Here is an 18,972-nt window from a genome sequence, read left to right as displayed (position 1 = left end):
AGTTTTTTTTTTTTTTTTGTATTTTTTAGTAGACACGGGGTTTCACCATGTTAGCCAGGATGGTCTCGATCTCCTGACCTCGTGATCCACCCGACTCGGCCTCCCAAAGTGCTGGGATTACAGGCTTGAGCCACCGCGCCCGGCGGGACTGTTCTAATAGGCGCTGAATATACGCCCAAAGAGATCATTATAGGGTATCTGGCCAAAGGCTCCTCTGTTGGACTTTTAGCTCCTCTAAACTTCAAGTTTCAGTAAAAATAATCCAAACTGGCAAAATGGCTTAATGAAAATCACTTATTCTGCATATGTTCAATTGACAAAGTTTTTTTTTTGTTTTGTTTTGTTTTGTTTTGTTGAGACAGAGTCTCGCTCTGTAGGCCAGGCTGAAGTGCAGTGGTGCAATCTTGGCTCACTGCAACTTCCACAGTGATTCTCCTGTCTCAGCCTCCAGAGTAGCTGGGATTACAGGTGCCCGCCACCATGCCCGGCTAATTTTCGTAGAGATGGGGTTTTGCCATGTTGGCTGGTCTTGAACTGCTGGCCTTAAGTGAGCCACCCGCCTTGGCCTGCCAAAGTGCTGGGATTACAAGCGTAAGCCACTGTGCCAGGCCTGAACAAAGTTTTTAGCTTGGGCTGGTTAGCAGGTTTCTGGAACAGTAACGACTAGAATGTACAGCCAGTCGTCCAGCTCTGGAAAATGGACATTTCACATCCAATCTTGTCTGTAGCCTAGGCTCTAAAACCACCCTCAGGCCCGCAGCCTTGTCCTCACACCCAGAATAATTCTACTCCTGACCCAACACAGCTTGAACAGGAGGGGAAGGGTGGGTACCCACCCACCCCACAATGTATACCGTGCCAGGCAGGCACCTGGCATCACACATCACAGTCATCCTCACAACCATCCCGTGAGGTGGGCATATCCATCTCTGTTTCCAAGGGAAAGTAACTGAGGCTTAGGAGAAGTCATTTGCCTATGGCCATGTGGCTGGGTCAGCAACTGAGGAGGGTCTCCCCACAAAGTCACTGCTGCCCCAGGACCCATGCTTCCCTAAAGAAACTAGTGTGGTTTTGTTTCTTGTTTTCTGTTATTTGGAGACAGGGTCTCTCTCTGTCACCCAGGCTGGAGCGCAGTGTGGCACAATCACAGCTTATTGCAGCCTTGATCTCCTGGGCGCTAGCAATCCTCCCACCTCAGCCTCCTGAGTAGCTGGGGCTACAGGCGCACTACCACACTCAGCTAATTTTTTTTTTCTTTGAAAAACTGGAATGCTTCACGAATTTGCATGTCATCCTTGCACAGGGGCCATGCGAATCTTCTCTGTATCGTTCCAATTTTAGTATTTGTGTTGCTGAGGCGAGCACATCAGGCTGTTTACTGTTTTGTAGAGAGAGGTCTCACTATGTTGTCCAGGTTGGGCCACTGTCCCACATCATACCTTTATTTTTCTCTCTTTTTTCCCCCTGAAAAACCTCTCTAATCTCTCAGCCTTTAAAGTCTTAATCATGTAATAACATGTTCTTCTTAAGGGGTTTATTTCTTCTTCTTCTTTTTTTTTTTTTTTGAGACGGAGTCTTGCTCTGTCTCCCATGCTGGAGTGCAGTGGCGCGATCTCGGCTCACTGCAAGCTCCTCCTCCCGGGTTCACGCCATTCTCCTGCCTCAGGCTCCTGAGTAGCTGGGACTACAGGCGCCCGCCACCACGCCCGGCTAGTTTGTTTGTATTTTTAGTAGAGATGGGGTTTCACCATGTTAGCCAGGATGGTCTCGATCTGCTGACCTTGTGATCCGCCCGCCTCGGCCTCCCAAAGTGCTGGGATTATAGGCATGAGCCACCGCACCCGGCCGGAGTTTCTTTCTTTGTAAGGCTCACAAGCTATGGAAATTAGCTACTTCTCTCAACATTTATACCTCCACTAAGATGGTGCAAGGTCACACCATTATTCTCACTTTAGTGATAGGAGACAGAGGTAGAGAGAGGCTGCTGTGGTGGAGAATGAAGAGGAGAACATAATGGCTCCCACCTCCAGGACAGCACTGTTTAATGCTGCAAACTAGCAATGTAGCTAACCTCTCACAGCTTGCAATTAAGCACGATAGAGAATGTGTTTACAATGCTCCTGCAGTATTTGTGACACATCATTTACCCTCTGGTTATCCAGGGGAAAAAAACCCTCTTTGGGAAGTGTCAGTACATGAACACCAAGTTCTGGAGGCTTAACCTGCCAGTCTCACTTCTCACCAGCACACTTGCCTGTTATGGTAGTTGCTCCAGGCTGGGAGATGACTGGAGTAGGCATTATTCATTTTGGATAACTACAGCTAAAAAAAGAAAATCTAAATCTTTACTTCCTCTTACTACATCCCATCTTTCTCATAAACACGTTAGAACCTTCCACTGTTATCATTAATCATCCTCTAATACTTTGAGAATGGGTTTTTCTTCCCAGCAATAACGTCATATTAGCCATGAGACTATATGGATATGACTCTAAGCCATCAAGTCTCTTCATGGCCAAACTAGCAGGTTTTTTAAAAAGCTTCCTATATTGTTTTCTTTCTTTTTTTTTTTTTTGAGACAGAGTCTCACTCTCTCGCCCAGACTGGAGTGCAGTGGCATGATCTTGGCTCACTGCAACCTCCGCCTCCCAGGTTCAAGGGATTCTCCTGCCTCCGCCTCCGCCTCCTGAGTAGCTGGGATTACAGGTGCTCACCACCACACCCAGCTAAATTTTTTTTTTTTTTTTGAAACACAGAGTCTCGCTCTGTTGCCCAGGCTGGAGTGCAGTGGTGTGATCTCGGCTCACTGCAAGCTCCACCTCGCGGGTTCACACCATTCTCCTGCCTCAACCTCCCAAGTAGTTGGGACTACAGGTGCCCATCACACACCCAGCTAATTTTTTGTATTTTTTAGTAGAGACAGGGTTTCACCATGTTAGCCAGGATGGTCTTGATCTCCTGACCTTGTGATCCTCCTGCCTTGGCCTCCCAAAGTGTTGGGATTATAGGCGTGAGCCACCGCACCCAGTCTATTTTTGTTTTTTTGTTTTTTGTTTTTGAGACAGAGTCTCCTTTGTCGCCCAGGCTGGAGTGCAGTGGCACGACCTTGGCTCACTGCAAGCTCCGCCTCCTGGATTCACGCCATTCTCCTGCCTCAGCCTCCCAAGTAGCTGGGACTACAGGGGCTCACCACCGTGCCCAGCTAATTTTTTTTTTTTTTTTTTTTTTTGAGACGGAGTCTTGCTCTGTCGCCCAGGCTGGAGTGCAGTGGCCGGATCTCAGCTCACTGCAAGCTCCGCCTCCCGGGTTCACGCCATTCTCCTGCCTCAGCCTCCCGAGTAGCTGGGACTACAGGCGCCGCCACCTCCCCCGGCTAATTGTTTGTATTTTTAGTAGAGACTGGGTTTCACCATTAGCCAGGATGGTCTCGATCTCCTGACCTCATGATCCACCCGTCTCAGCCTCCCAAAGTGCTGGGATTACAGGCTTGAGCCACTGCGCCTGGCCTAATTTTTTGTATTTTTAGTAGAGACGGGGTTTCACTGTGGTCTCGATCTCCTGACCTCGTGATCCACCCGCCACGGCCACCCAAAGTGCTGGGATTAGAGGCGTGAACCACCGCGCCCAGCCTATTTTCATATTCTTAATGGAGACAGAGTTTTGCCATGTTGGCCAGGCTGGTCTCGAACTCCTGACCTCAGGTGATCCACCTGCCTCAGCCTCCCAAAGTGCTGGGATTACAGGGGTGAGCCACCATGCCCGGCCCCTGTATTGATTTAATCAATTTCCTTGGAATACCTTTTGTCTAGGTTAGCTTCCCCTAAAGATATTTAAGTATAGCCACACACAGAATTCTCACTAACAATTCTACAATGCAACCAGTTTTCTGTACACGATTAATTATTTTCACTACAGAGAGTGACACAAGCAACATACTAACCTCTGGGATAATGGATATGCCAACCAGTTTCGGTAAAATTATGAAAACTACATTGCAACTGTGAACCTACACAAATTGGCTCACAGAAACCCCATAAGGTACGCCAGGCGCGGTGGCTCATGCCTGTAATCCCAGCACTTTGGAAGACCCAGGCGGATGGATCACCTGAGGTCAGGAGTTCGAGACCAGCCTGGCCAATGTGGTGAAACCCTGTCTCTACTAAAAATACAAACAATTAGCCGGGCACGGTGGCGGGCGCCTGTAGTACCAGCTACTAGGGAGGCTGAGGCAGGAGAATGGCGGGAACCCGGGAGGCGGAGTTCGCAGTGAGCCGAGATCCTGCCACTGCACTCCAGCCTGGGCGACAGAGTGAGATTCCGTCTCAGAAAAAAAGAAAAAAAATAAATTAGCCGGATGTGGTGATGCATGCCTGTAATCTCAGCTCCTCAGGAGGCTGAGGCAGGAGAATCACTTGAACCCAGGAGGCAGAGGTTACAGTGAGCCGAGATCGTGCCACTGCACTCCAGTCTGGGCAACAAGAGCAAACTCCGTCTCAAAAAAAAAAAAAGAAAAAAAGAAAGAAAAAACACCAACCCCATAAGGTAAAGCCTGCCCTAACTCCATCTGATATAAAAGGAAAAGGAGGCCTGAAAAGGTAAAACAATCGAGGCATCAGATTCAGAAAATGACTGAGGTTCAGTTAGAGTGGCAGTGAGAGCTTGAATTTTCGAATCAGACCCATCATCCTGTCCCTACCACCACCCAAAGTCCTTCAAATCTCTTGCTTTCCAGGCCTGGTCAGCTACCCAACTTCTTTTTCCTTCTCAAGCCCCCCCCAAATTATTTTATTTATTTTTTGAGATGGAGTCTCCCTCTGTCACGCAGGCTTGAGTGCAGTGGTGCGATTTCAGCTCCCTGCAACCTCCCACCTCCCAGGATTCTCCTACCTCAGCTTCCCCAGTAGCTGGGATTACAGGCGCCAGCCACCATGCCCGTCTAATTATTTCTGTACTTACAGTAGTGTCGGGGTTTTGCCGTTGGCCAGGCTGGTCTCGAACTCCTGACCTCAGGTGATCCGCCCGTCTCAGCCTCCCAAAGTGCCGGGATTATAGGCGTGAGTCACCAAGCCCAGCCTCAACAAAATTCTGATTGCATCAGCTTGACAACTTTTAGCTGGCTGTGGGTGTTTGGATCATGTGTCTACCCCCTGAACCAAGGGCTATCACTATACCACCCCCCAACCCCTCCTGCTAGATGGGCTGGGCCACTGCAGGGATGCTGGATAAACAAGCCAAGCTCTGCCTTCCGGGAGTTAAGCGGGGAGTCTAATGTTGCTTGGGTTTGCAGCGGAGTCTGATTTGTACTATAAAGAGGTACAAAGTTCTGAGCGCTGTTTAGGAGCAGCTTTACATTTATGTACCGCTCGACATATTACATTTTTACAGATTCCTGCAGAACTCCCGGGGAAGATTTATATTTTAAGAGAGGAGGTGGTTCTCCCACAAAACGTGGGATCAGTACCTGGTGTCAAGGAGGTTTTTGTTTTCTAGGTAAAAAAAGGGAGAGTCCTAGAAAGGAAAAGAATTTCACATCTGTTTGGGACTGAGAGATTATCTAGCCCAATCTCTTAATTTTATGGCCGAGAAAACAAGCTCCAGTGAAGCAACCGGACTTTCCCAAGGTCATAAACTAGTAAGTGGGAGGGCGGAAGCATGTACCCGAGCTCTGGCTCAGGACAGAGCCTCAGGGATGCTCCCTCCACGCTAGTGTTTATCTGGATGCGTGGGCAACCCGACACCCCGCTCTGGGGCGGCCAACCCTGCTCGGGCCATCCCTACGGCTCGGCAGGTCGCGGTCCTCGGTCCTGCCCTCAGGCGACCTCTGGGTCGCGTGGGAGCCGAAGTGTGGGCTGGGCTCTGAGTCCCTGCCCCGCGACCCCGGGCAGAGTCAGAAAGGCCTCTCCCTCCCTTCCCCTCCCGCCCCGCCGCAGCCCCGCACGTGCGGCGCCTCGTGCACCTCCCAGGGCCCCGCCCCCGCCCTCCATTGGCTGTTCCCGCGCCCTCCCCCTCTGCCCCCACCCCACGCGACCAGACTCGGCTGCGGCTCCACGTGACCCACGGGGGGCGGTCACGCCGCGCGAGCAGTATCTCGGATAGGTCCCCTTGGCCGGCCAGGCTGCTCCGAGCCCCGCCCCTCTTCGGTGGCGCGTCTGGAAGGTTGCAAGTCGGAGACAAGAGGGAGAGGCTGTGGTGGTTGGGGAGGGCAAGGGTTATGAAGAGGGCGGTGAAGGGGGAACACCGGTGGGGGGCGGGGAACACTGGTAGGAGGGAAGGGACCGCGCCGAGGAAGGCCCAAGACAAAGACTCCAGCATGCTCCAATCAGGGGACACAGGGGCGGCGGGGGGCCTCCGCGGGGTCCTCACCTGGCCCCGCACGTGTCTAGCTTATTCCCGGGCGTCCGACCAATCACGACCCGAGGAACTGCGCCTGCCCCTCTCGCAGGCTGGGCCAATCCAGAGCCACGATCCGGGGAAGTTGGTCTGGCCTCATGAATAATTAATATGCCAGAGCCGGTCCGCAGGCGGGGTAGCGATGGAGGGAGGCGGGGGCGCCGTTGGGCGCCTGCGCAGTAGCTGCCCCTGTCGGCAGCTGCAGCGGGTCGCACGGCTCCGGCCCATCTCGGGGGGCGGGCGGGGGAGGCGAGGGGCGCGAGCCGAGTCCGGGCACGATGTCCGACGCGGGCGGCGGAAAGAAGCCGCCTGTGGACCCGCAGGCAGGACCCGGTCCGGGGCCGGGGCGCGCAGCTGGGGAAAGGGGCCTGTCGGGGTCCTTCCCCCTGGTCCTGAAGAAGCTGATGGAGAACCCCCCGCGCGAGGCGCGCCTCGGTGAGGGCGGGGGGGGTGGTCCGCGCGGGCCTGAGGGCGGGGCTTAAGCAGGGGCGGGGCCTCGTGAGGGCGGGGCCGGGGAGGCTAGGGGTCAGGGAACAGTGGTCCAGCGGTCCAGCGGAGGGGGATGGGGCCCGGATGACAAGGAGCTTGGAGGACGAGGCCAGGGGGCTGGGGACAGAGGGTCAGGGGCGAGCTAAGACGGTGGGTCTGGCGGGAGAGGATGGTGGGGCTGTTTGAGGAGGCGGAAGGGGATCGGGAGCAGTCACTTAAATGACGCTCCGGGGCCCCTCCCCCGGAGCCACCTGCATCGGAGTCACTTGGGATGCCGGTTTAAAATGCCGGTTTCTGCACCCCACCCAGTCTGCGGTCACCGGGACAGTGGTCTTGCATTTTAAGGAGCACCCCACCGCACCCCCATTATTTTCTAAGTACACCAAAGTTTAGGAAGCGCAGGTCTACGGTAGCGGACTGTCGTCGTACCTTACCCCTCCCGGGGGGACCTGGCTTCCACCCTGGGTGTGAGTAGCCGCAGCTGCTAGGTCCACGCGGAAGCCATTCTATTGAGGGGCTTCTGCTTAGCGGGTGGGGGAGGGGTGTGGGCGAGGAGTGCGGGGCGCCTTGGGAGGGGAGTTTTGGGCCAGGCAGGGAAAGGATGAGGGTCAGATGAGGCCACTGAGGCCCTTTGCCTGGTTGGTTGTGGCTGACCCTAGACTCTGGGGCCACGGCGGCAGGACTGAGCTTCATCTTTTTGCCTAGGCCACAAACGTCCCTGGGGCATATGTGGAAAGCAGATCTGGCCTTGTTTTTCATCCTGGGAGATGGGGTACAGGGAGCAGCAGGAGGGCCGCCTGTGGTGGGGTTGTGGGTGCACTGAGGTATACTTTGAGTGTGAGACCTTTGCATTTCTAAGAGCCATAAGTAATTCAGGATTTGGGAAAGGGATAGGCCTTCGAGAGTTATCTGGCCTGGGGAGTGGATTTTCCTTCTCAAAATACCGTTTCTCTTCCTTTCCTGGGTGTGTTCTGAGGCTCCCATCCCTGTGGCTGTCACTGTTGAGTTATAAATAGCTTCAGCACATCAGGTGAGGCCAGCCTCTCTCCTCCTGCTTTGGGACCTCATGTGCACAAACCCTTTTGTTTGTTTTTGAGACCATGCTTTGTTCCAAATCTGAGGCTGAGACAAGCTGCAGTGACAGACAGGTGTACACATCTGACAGTTTCTTGTTTGAGATTACCAGGTAATGACCATCCATAACAAGAATTCTGCCCGGTATTCGCAGACTGCTCGCAAAACACGCTGACATCATCTTATTTCATTAACAGTCCTAGAGGGTATTCTCCCCACTTCCCAGATGAAGAAAATGGAGGCTCAGGGAGGTGAGGGTGCTTCCTCAAGGTCACACAGCTAGACCTTTGACACTCAGTTTGGTGCTCTTTCTACTGTATCACGCTGGCAGCCACTGTTGCATGACCTGAGTGATGGAGTAAGTCTTTTATCTCTTACAATTTAAAATTCCACTTTACAAAAACACTGATTTAAAGTATCCTTAATTGTTTAGGCCAGGCAAAACTGGAACTTACTGTTGCCTGTCCTTCAGTATGGCTGCTTTTCTATCTCCTGCCTTCTCCTGCCTCCTTTGATCCCAAATGACCCCACCTGATATGGGTCACAGTCATTTCTGAACAGGGTGAGAAGACCAGCTTTCAGGGGAGGAGAGCAGGAAGGCCATCTGGCCCACCCAGCCCACCAAGGCTTGACTTTCTTACTTCCCGGTTGGCTTTCAACCAAAGCCTGGTATAGAAAGCAGTTGCAGGAATTCAGGTTAATTTGTATTAGAAAGCCATGACCAAGTTGTTTGTCAAAACCTCCACCTTCTTAACTCACTGGGTGTGTTCATTTGTGTTGGACCAACAAGCTACTATTTGGTCTGGGACTCTGTGCGTGACTGGTTTATTTCCAACTTAATCATATTTGATTTCTCCTTTTCACTTATAAATCCAGAGTTCAAAATTGTCTCCCACAATTTTGAAAACCCATCATGAGCTTGTCATGATTTTATCTCCCACTTCCCTGATTAGCCTCCCTGTCACTTTGATTTCCTTCCAACCTTGTCACATTGCTCTCTTGTCTTTTTAAAATTGCTCCCTCTTGGATATCCATACATGTAACTTTGTGACTGAGACAATTAGGCAGATCCAGTCCCCACTAATTGATTAGTTTTGCTTTGAATAGGAACAGTCTTTCTTCTTCAGCTCCACCCCTCTCCTTCCTCCCAGAAAACCTGCTTTCAGTCTTTTCTGCTTATTCAGGGATAAAGGTCTCTTGAAATGGTTGCTTTGAAAAGGGTCCTGAAAAGACAGCTCCAGGCCCTTTCTAATAAACCTAACCTGAATCTGTTTGCAAATCCAATGTTTTACATGTATTTTTCTATAGTCCACCGTCTGCCTACCCCTTGGTGGGCCCTTGAGATCTAGAAATAAATCAGTTCATACCCTCAATGAGCCCACAGTAACAATGATGCCTGCAGTGTGCCAGGAACACTGTAAAGACACTTTTTTTTTTTTCTTTTGAGGTGGACTTTGGCTCTTGTTGCCCAGGCTGGAGTGTAGTGGTACAGTTTCGGCTCACTGCAAACCTCCGCCTCCCGGGTTCAAGTGATTCTCCTGCCTCAGCCTCCCAAGTAGCTGGGATTACAGGCATGCACTACTGTGCCTGGCTGATTTTTTATATTTTTAGTAGAGACGGGGTTTCACCATGTTGGTCAGACTGGTCTCAAACTCCTGACCTCAGGTGATTCGCCCGCATCAAACTCCCAAAGTGCTAGGATTACAAGCTTGAGCCACCGCACATGGCTCTAAAGACACATTTCAATGCTATCTCTGGCTAGGCGCAGTGGCTCACGCCTATAATCCCAGCAGTTTGGGAGGCCGAGGCGGGTGGATCACCTGAGGTCGGGAGTTCGAGACCTGCCTGACCAACATGGAGAAACCTCGTCTCTACTAAAGCAAAATTAGCCAGGCGTGGTAGCGCATGCCTATAATCCCAGCTACTTGGGAGGCTGAGGAGGGAGAATCACTTGAATCCGGGAGGCAAAGGTCGTGGTGAGCTGAGACCGCGCCACTGCACTCCAGCCTGGACAACAAGAACAAAAGTCTGTCTCAAAAAAAAAAGTTATCTCTAATCGTCACTGAAGAAACAGCTTTATCCTTATGTACAGTGGAGGACACCAAGACTCAGAGAGGTTAAGTAACATGGCTAAGGTCACACATCAAACAGCAAGTGGCAAAGCTGGTACTCCTCCCTGGGCTGGGTTGCTGTGGAGAAGCATAACTGGAGGGAACAGGACAGGGGAACACAAAAGTTCTTGGCCTGAAGATCTCGGCCCTTTCTAAGCTAAGGTATCCGGAAAGGTCAGAGACTCCATTTCCCTCCTTGTAGTCTCTCTCCTGCAGATGCTAATCCTACAGCTTATTCTGTTTTTGTTTTTGTTTTTTTGTGATGGAGTTTTGCTCTTTGTGGCCCAGGCTTGGGGTGCAGTGGTGTGATCTCGGCTCACTGCAACTTCTGCCTCCCGGGTTCAAGCAATTCTCCTGGCTCAGCCTCCCAGGTGGCTGGGATTACAGGTGCCTGCCACCATGCCCAGCTAATTTTTGTATTTTTAGTAGAGACGGAGTTTCACCGTGTTGGCTGGGCTGGTCTCAAATTCCTGACCTCAGGTGATCCGCCTGTCTCAGCCTCCCAGAGTGCTGGAATTACAGGCGTGAGCCACCTCTCCTGGCACCTGGTTAATTTTTGTATTTTTAGAAGAGACAGGGTTTCACCGTGTTGGCCTGGCTGGTCTCGAACTTGTGATCTCAGGGGATCCACTTGCCTGGGACTCCCAAAGTGCTGGGATTACAATCCTGAGCCACCGTACCCGGCCAGTGCTATAGGCTATTCTGAATTAACCCTGTGGCCGGGTGTGGTGGCTCACACCTGTAATCCCAGCACTTTGGGAGGCTAAGGCGGGTGGATCACCTGAGGTCAGGAGTTCGAGACCAGCCTAGCCAACATGGTGAAACCCCGTCTCTACTAAAAATACAAAAAGTTAGCTGGTCGTGGTGGCGGGCACCTGTAATCCCAGATACTTGGGAGGCTGACACAGGAGAATTGCTTGAATCCAGGAGGCAGAGGTTGCAGTGAGCTGAGATTGCGCCATTGCACACGAGTGTAAGCAACAAGAGTGAAACTCTGTTTCAAATAAATAAAATAAAACTGGCCATGTGCAGTGGCTCATGCCTGTAATCCCAGCACTTTGGGAGGCTGAGGCAGGTGGATCACCTGAGGTCAGGGGTTCAAGACCAGCCTGGCCAACATGGTGAAACCCTATCTCTACTAAAAATACAAAAAATAGCTGGGCATGGTGGCACGTGCCTGTAATCCCAGCTACTCGGGAGGCTGAGGCATGAGAATTGCTTGAACTGGGAGGTGGAGGTTGCAGTGAGCCGAAATTGGGCCAGTGCACTCCAGCCTGGGTGACGAGCAAAACACTGTCTCAAAAAAATATAAAATAAAATAAATAATGAATTAACATATGACCACTTAAGGTCTCAGAGCATGTGGTGAGCCTTCTGGGAAGGCCATGCATGGATGAGGATGGGATGCCATGTCTAAAGGAAAATAGCCGGGCCTGGTTCAAGTGCGAGATTTTAACCGGAGAATAGAGTGGGCTCTTGAAATGCATGGGTTGGAATCGGGGCTCTGAGAAAGATGGACCAGGCCTGTGAGACCCACTGCCCACTTCCTGGGATTGAGTTAATCTGCTGTGTGGTATTTCATCGCAGATTTTGTTTCTGCAGATAAGGAAAAGGGGAAGGAAAAGCTGGAGGAGGACGAGGCCGCAGCCGCCAGCACCATGGCCGTCTCAGCCTCCCTCATGCCACCCATCTGGGACAAGACCATCCCATATGACGGCGAATCTTTCCACCTGGAGTACATGGACCTGGACGAGTTCCTGCTGGAGAATGGCATCCCCGCCAGCCCTACCCACCTGGCCCACAACCTGCTGCTGCCTGTAGCAGAGTTAGAAGGGAAGGAGTCTGCCAGCTCTTCCACAGCGTCCCCACCCTCCTCCTCCACTGCCATCTTTCAGCCCTCCGAAACCGTGTCCAGCACAGGTTGGTGAAAGGACATCGGGCAGGGCCACCTGTCCCATGCAAGGAAGTCCATTTCCCACTGAGGGCTGCTTGTGTCCATGTATCCAGTGAGTCCCTTCTCTGAGGACAAGTCCTGGTGGGGCTGCAGTGTGGAGAAACTCTTCACTCCCCACCCTTCTGCACGGTTCCCCAAGGCTGGAGATAAAAACAGTGGTCATGTCATCGGCAGTTGGAACCTTTTTGTTGGTTGGTGTGCTGCAAACAGTCAGGATGGGACCTTCTAGGCCAAAGCATTACAGGATAGAAATCCCATGCTGCATTTCCTCAATGCTGCTCTTTTTTTTTTTTTTTTGAGACAGAGTCGCTCTGTTGTCCAGGCCGGAGTGCAGTGGCTCAATCTTGGCTCACTACCACCTCTGCCTCCTGGATTCAAGCAGTTCTCTGCCTCAGCCTCCCAAGTAGCTGGGATTATAGGCACCAGTCACCACGCCTGGCTAATTTTTGTATTTTTAGTAGAGACGGGGTTTCACCATGTTGGCCAGTCTGGTCTCGAACTCCTAACCTCTCGTGATCCGCCCGCCTCAGCCTCCCAAAGTGCTGGGATTATAGGCATAAGCTACCATGCCCAGCATTAATTTTTGTAATTTTAGTAGAGATGGGGTTTTGCCATATTTGTCAGGCTGGTCTTGGCTCACTGCAACCTCCACCTCCCGGATTGAAGCCATTTTTATTTTTAGTAGAGATGGGATTTCGCCCTATTTGTCGGACTGGTCTCAAACTCTTGACCTCAGGTGATCGACCACCTTGGCCTCCCAAAGTGGGGAATGCTTTCTTCGTGCCAGGGCATAAGCAGTATTCAAGTCCTACAATTACCTACTAGTCTGGGCAACAGAGTGAGATGCCATCTCAAAAAAAAAAAAAAAAGCATTCCCACCACCTGGCCAGGACAACCATCATCTTCAGAGTCCGTCCTCACTCCTCCTCCTCTTTACATTTTACCTCTGGGGGTTTGTTTTCATGCCCCTTGGACACGAACGTACCAAAGGAGACATGATTCCTGTTTTGGGGGCTCTGTAAAGCTTTCTGCAGGCTCCGAGGCATACAGGCTGATAGCTCCTGCCATCCGGTATGTCACCGCAGGAATCCACACCCAATAAGTTCTCATACTGTATTTTTTTTTTTCTTTTTATTATGGAAATTTTTTCAAAAAAAATATAAAAGAGATGACTATAGGCCGGGCGTGGTGGCTCAAGCCTGTAATCCCAGCACTTTGGGAGGCCGAGACGGGCGGATCATGAGGTCAGGAGATCAAGACCATCCTGGCTAACACGGTGAAACCCCGTCTCTACTAAAAAATACAAAAAACTAGCCGGGTGAGGTGGCGGGCACCTGTAGTCCCAGCTACTCGGGAGGCGGAGGCTGGAGAATGGCGTAAACCCGGGAGGCGGAGCTTGCAGTGAGCTGAGATCTGGCCACTGCACTCCAGCCCGGGCGACAGAACGAGACTCCGTCGCAAAAAAAAAAAAAGAGAAAAGAGATGACTATAATGAACCTCTATGTAACCATCACCCAGCTTCAACAATTCTCAACTCAGAAGCAGTTATTTGCAATCAAATTATAAGTGTTTCAATATGTATCTAAAATATAAGGGTTCTTTTAAAAAGACGTGAGGAAAATACTAGTTCTACATCTAAAGTTGACAGTAAATCCATCAACATTCAGATTTCCAAAGTTGTCTCATAAACGGTATTTTACAGGCTGGGTGTGATGGCTCACGCCTGTAATCCCAGCTTTTTGGAAGGCCAAGACGGGCAGATCACGAGGTCAGGAGATCGAGACCATCCTGGCTAACACAGTGAAACCCCATCTCTACTAAAAATACAAAAAAATTAGCTGGCCTTGGTGGCGGGTACTTGTAGGTCCAGCTATTCGGGAGGCTGAGGCAGGAGAATGGTGTGAACCCAGGAGGCAGAGCTTGCAGCAAGCCGAGATCGCACCACTGTACTCCAGCCTGGGCGACAGAGCAAGACTCCATCTCGAGAAAACAAAAACAAAAAAACATGGTATTTTACAGTTTATTTATTTGAGTCAGGATCCAGACAAGGCCTGTACATTGCATTTGGTTGATATGTCTTCTCAGTATATCTATAGGCTCTCTTTTTCCCCCCCCCCCCCCAATTTGTTAATAAACCAAATCATTTGTCCTGTAGAGTTTCACATGTGCTGGCTTTTGCTGGCTGTATTCTTTTTTTTTTTTTTGGAAATGGCGTCTCGCTCTGTCTCCCAGGCTGGAGTGCTGTGGCGTGTTCTCAGCTCACTGCAACCTCTCCCTCCCAGGTTCAAGCAATTCTCCTGCCTCACCCTCCTGAGTAGTTGAGATTACAGGCACGCACCACCATGCCCAGCTAATTTTTGTATTTTTTTAGTAGAGATGGGGTTTCACTATGTTGGCCAGGCTGGTCTTCAACGGCTGATCTCAAGTAATCTGCCTGCCTCAACCTCCCAAAGTGCTGGGATTACAGGCATGAGCCACCGCGCCCCACCCTTTTTTTTTTTTTTTGGAAATGGAGTCTCGCTCTATCACCCAGGCTGGAGTGCAGTGGTGCGATCTCAGCTCACTGCCATCTCCGCCTCCTGGATTCAAGTGATTCTTCTGCCTCAGCATCCCGAAAATTAGCTGCGCACCGACCACCATGCCCAGCTAATTTTTGTATTTTTAGTAGAGACGGGGTTTCACCAAGTTGGCCATGCTGGCCTCGAACTCCTAACCTCAAGTGACCTGCCCCTTCGGCCTCCCAAAGTGCTGGGATTACAGGTGTGAGCCACTGTGCCCGGCCTGTAGTTGAACTTTCTATAAATAGAGTTGCATAATATGTCCTGCCTTTTGTTTTTAACTATTATAAGCTAATTACATTTATATGTACTTTCACTTATAACTTTCTATAGCTAGCTTTATAGTACAAATATAAATTATGTGGGCATCAGAATCTCTTTACACTAACAAAATAGTTTTACAGAACAAATTTATGAAATATTCTTGACAGACAAAAATCACAACACAAATGAAGTAAGATTTATATTGAAGAATTGTACACATGGTAGAAATGAAAGGAGACGTCTGGGCACAGTGACTCAGGCCAGTAATCCCAGCACTTTGGGAGGCCAAGGCGGGTAGGTCACCTGAGGTTGGGAGTTTGAGACCAGCCTGGCCAATATGGTGAAACCCCGTCTCTACTACAAGTACAAAAAATTAGCCAGGCGTGGTGGCACACACCTGTAATCCCAGCTACTTAGGAGGCTGAGGCAGGAGAATCACTTGAACCCAGGAGATGGAGGTTGCAGTGAGCCGAGATCATGCCATGTTCCAGCCTGGGCAACAGCGAAACTCTGTCTAAAAAAAAGAAATGAAAGTAGAATTCCTCCTTTTAAGTTTTAAATTCCTCTATAGAAAGAAAACATCAGACTAGGCGCGGTGGCTCACGCCTGTAATCCCAGCACTTTGGGAGGCCAAGGCAGGCGGATCACAAGGTCACGAGATCAAGACCATCCTGGCTAACACGGTGAAACCCTGTCTCGACTAAAAATACAAAAAAATTAGCTGGGCATAGTGGCAGGCGCCTGTAGCCCTAGCTATTTGGGAGGCTGAGGCAGGAGAATGGCATGAACCTGGAAGGCAGAGCTTGCAGTGAGCTGAAATCGCGCCACTGCACTCCAACCTGGGCAGCAGAGCAAGACTCCGTCTCAAAAGAAAAACGAAAAAGAAAAAAAAATCAATAGTATAAATATATTTTTTATTTAGAGACAGGGTCTCACTGTTGCCCAGACTGAACAACAGTGCAGTAGTGCGATCATAGCTCACTATCATTTCAGACTTCTGGGCTCAGGCAATCCTCCCACCTCAGCCTCCTGAGTAACTAAGACTACAGGCATGCACCACTACACCACCTAATTTTTTTTTTTTTTTTTTTTTTGAGACAGAATCTCACTCTGTCACCCAGGCTAGAGTGCAGTGGTGGGATTTCGGCTCACTGCAAGCTCTGCCTCCCGGGTTCACACCATTCTCCTGCCTCAGCCTCCCGAGTAGCCGGGACTACAGGCGCCCACCACCACGCCCGGCTAATTTTTTGAATTTTTACTAGAAATGGGGTTTCACTGTGTTAGCCAGGATGGTCTTGATCTCCTGACGTCGTGATTCACCCACCTCAGCCTCTCAAAGTCCTGGGATTACAGGTGTGAGCCCGGCCCACACCACCTAATTTAAAAAAAATTTTTTGGGCCAGACACGGTGGCTCACGCCTGTAATCCCAGCACGCTGGGAGGCTGAGGCAGGCGCACATCATGAAATCAAGAGATTGAGACCCGCCAGGCGTGGTGGAGAATGGCTAGGTCATTGGACGTGCGTATGTTCAGCTTGTGTAGACCCTGCCAAATAGTGTACAAAGTAGTGGAGGCAGGTGAATCATGAGGTCAGGAGATTGAGACCATCCTGGCCAACATAGTGAAACCCCGTCTCTACTAAAAATACAAAAATTAGCCAGGCGTGCTGTTGGGCGCCAGTAGTCCCATCTACTTGGGAGGCTAAGGCAGGAGCATAGCTTGAACCCAGGAGACTGTGGTTGCAGTTAGCTGAGATCACACCACTGCACTCCACCCTGGGAGACAGAGTGAGACTCCTGAAAAAAAAAAAAAGGACTAAATGACTAGATGGCCCAGTGACAGACATGTCTCAGGGACTCAAAAGTGGAACCCAGGCCTACGCGGTCACTCACGCTTGTCCCAGCATTTTGGGAGGCCGAGGCGGGTGGATCACTTGAGCTCAGCAGTTGAAGAGCAGCCTGGCCAACATGGCGAAACCCTGTCTCTACTAAAAATACGAAAACTAGGCAAGTGTGGTGGCTCATGCCTGTTGTCTCTGCTACTCGCAAGGCTGAGTCAGGGGAATCACTTCAACGGGGAAGTGGAGGCTGCAGTGAGCCAAGATTGTATCACCGCACTCTATCCTGAGCGACAGAGCAAGACTCAGTCTCAAAAAAAAAAAAAAAAAGTGGAACCTGGCCGGGTGCAGTGGCTCACACCTGTAATCCCAGCACTTTCAGAGGCAGAGGTAGGAAGATCATTTGAGCCCTGGAGTTTGAGACCAACCCTGGCAACATAGTGAGACCCTGTCTCTACAAAATAAAAAAAAAAAATTAGCCAGACATGTTGTGCACCCACGGTCCCAGCTAATCAGGAGGCTAAGGCAAGAGGATCACTCCAGCCCAGGAGGTCAAGGCTGCAGTGAGCCATGTTCACACCATGGTACTCCAGTCTAGGTGACAGAGTGAGACCCTGTCTCAAAAAAAAAAAAAAAAAAAAAATGGAACCCATTTCCGTTCTTCAGTCTGTGTCCCTGGAGAGATACAGCTGTTTCTCATTAGTGGAGATCTTGAAATCACAGCAGTTAAGGGAATATAAAAATTTAATGTTTTAGGCCGGGCGCGGTGGCTCACACCTATAATCCCAGCACTTTGGGAGGCTGAGGTGGGCAGATCAGGAGATCAGAAGATCCATACCATCCTGACTAACACGCTGAAACGCCGTCTCTACTAAAAATACAAAACAAATAGCCAGGCTTGGTGGTAGGCGCCTGTAGTCCCAGCTACTCGGGAGGCTGAGGCAGGAGAATGGCATGAACCCGGGAGGCAGAGCTTGCAGTGAGCCAAGGTCGCACCACTGCACTCCAGCCTGGGCGACAGAGTGAGACTCGGTCTCAAAAAAAGAAAAAAAATTTATGTTTTGCTTAACATTTCTGGAGGGGGTGGAAACAATTGGAAAACCCTGTTTTTTTCGAGGGCTTCTGTTTCCTTTTGAGCATTCTGTTCCTGAAGGAAATAATTCTTTGAATGTTTGTGTTGTGGAATTGAACCGTGTGCCAGTCTGGCTTAGGGGTTGGTACTGTTGGAGTTTTCTTCTCCCCAAGCAGCAGTGGCTTATGCAGCCTTGAGGTTCAGCCAGGTCTCTGGCTGTGTGGCGTGGGTCTTCTCTGTCCAGTGGGCTGCTTCGGGAGCATCTGTCTCTGTGTCTTTCAGAATCTTCCCTGGAGAAGGAGAGGGAGACGCCCAGTCCCATCGACCCCAACTGTGTGGAGGTGGATGTGAACTTCAATCCAGACCCCGCCGACCTGGTGCTCTCCAGTGTGCCAGGCGGGGAGCTCTTCAACCCTCGGAAGCACAAGTTTGCTGAGGAGGACCTGAAGCCCCAGCCCATGATCAAAAAGGCCAAGAAGGTCTTTGTCCCCGATGAGCAGAAGGTAACCTGTTATTCCTTATAAGTAAAGATGCAACATTGGTTCAAGGGCCTAGGGGCTATGGCTTCTCGAATTTGATTTTATCTGGAGAGCCTTCCCTCATGACACCATTTGGAAAGACATAAGTTCAGTGTTTAAAGCCATGTCTCGCAGCAGTTTAGTAGAAAGAAAAGGAGTCATGTGGCATTTGGCCCCAGTGTGACTCCCTGTAGTTTCTCTCTCCTTCCCCAGGCCATTGGCAGTGTTGATGTTCCTGCCTCCCTGGCTGTAGCCCAGCCACTGGGCAAGAGCTCACTAGGCCACAGGAACTGGGGTTGAAAAAGTCCTTGCTTTGAAGGACAAAGGATTGCTTGTATGTTGCCATCCCCAGGGATGAGCAAGCTGGTGGTGCTGTTAGGAACTGGTGGAAAGAAGGAATTTTGCAGTTTCCATCCTTTCCTATGAAAAACTTACAGCAAGGATTTTTCATCCAAATCCTTGGAGTCAGGCAGACCTGGGTTCAAACTCCATGTTGCCACCTGTGGCCTAGCTGTGCCTCAAGTTCCTCATCTGTAAAATGGGAACAACTGAACCTGCCTCCTGGGGAGGTTTCTGAGACTTTAATAATGATATGATGATCGTGGTAAATATTTAGATGGTACTCACTGCAGGCCAGGCACTGATTTTTGTTTTGTTTGGTTTGGTTTGTTTTGATTTTTTAGACAGAGTCTCACTCTGTCTGAG

At 50.5% G+C, this 18,972-nt stretch overlaps 1 protein-coding gene and 1 non-coding gene across 3 annotated transcripts in view; one reads left to right on the top strand and one right to left on the bottom strand.

Annotated features, from left to right (window-relative positions):
• The window catches only part of TEF (TEF transcription factor, PAR bZIP family member), a 31,553-nt gene that overhangs the window by 8,315 nt on the left and 4,266 nt on the right, over positions 1 to 18,972 (top strand). The window contains exons 1-3 of one of the 2 annotated variants that reach the window (XM_033233814.1): positions 6,381 to 6,825; positions 11,667 to 11,984; positions 18,032 to 18,252. In XM_033233814.1, coding sequence (XP_033089705.1) covers positions 6,669 to 6,825; positions 11,667 to 11,984; positions 18,032 to 18,252 — 696 coding nt within the window. In that variant the 5' untranslated portion in view covers positions 6,381 to 6,668. Of the gene's footprint in view, positions 1 to 6,380; positions 6,826 to 11,666; positions 11,985 to 18,031; positions 18,253 to 18,972 lie in introns of those variants that run through there. The other variant, XM_033233815.1, reaches the window with a different exon arrangement.
• LOC117096816 lies at positions 1,259 to 1,365 on the bottom strand. Its single transcript, XR_004442652.1, has one exon. It is a non-coding gene; the product is annotated as a U6 spliceosomal RNA (small nuclear RNA).

This window comes from Trachypithecus francoisi, unplaced genomic scaffold (assembly GCF_009764315.1).
Source record: "Trachypithecus francoisi isolate TF-2019V2 unplaced genomic scaffold, Tfra_2.0 Lachesis_group14, whole genome shotgun sequence".
NCBI classification, from domain to species: domain Eukaryota; kingdom Metazoa; phylum Chordata; class Mammalia; order Primates; family Cercopithecidae; genus Trachypithecus; species Trachypithecus francoisi.
Note: the sequence above shows the minus strand (reverse complement) of the source record. Positions and strands in the feature narration are given on the sequence as shown.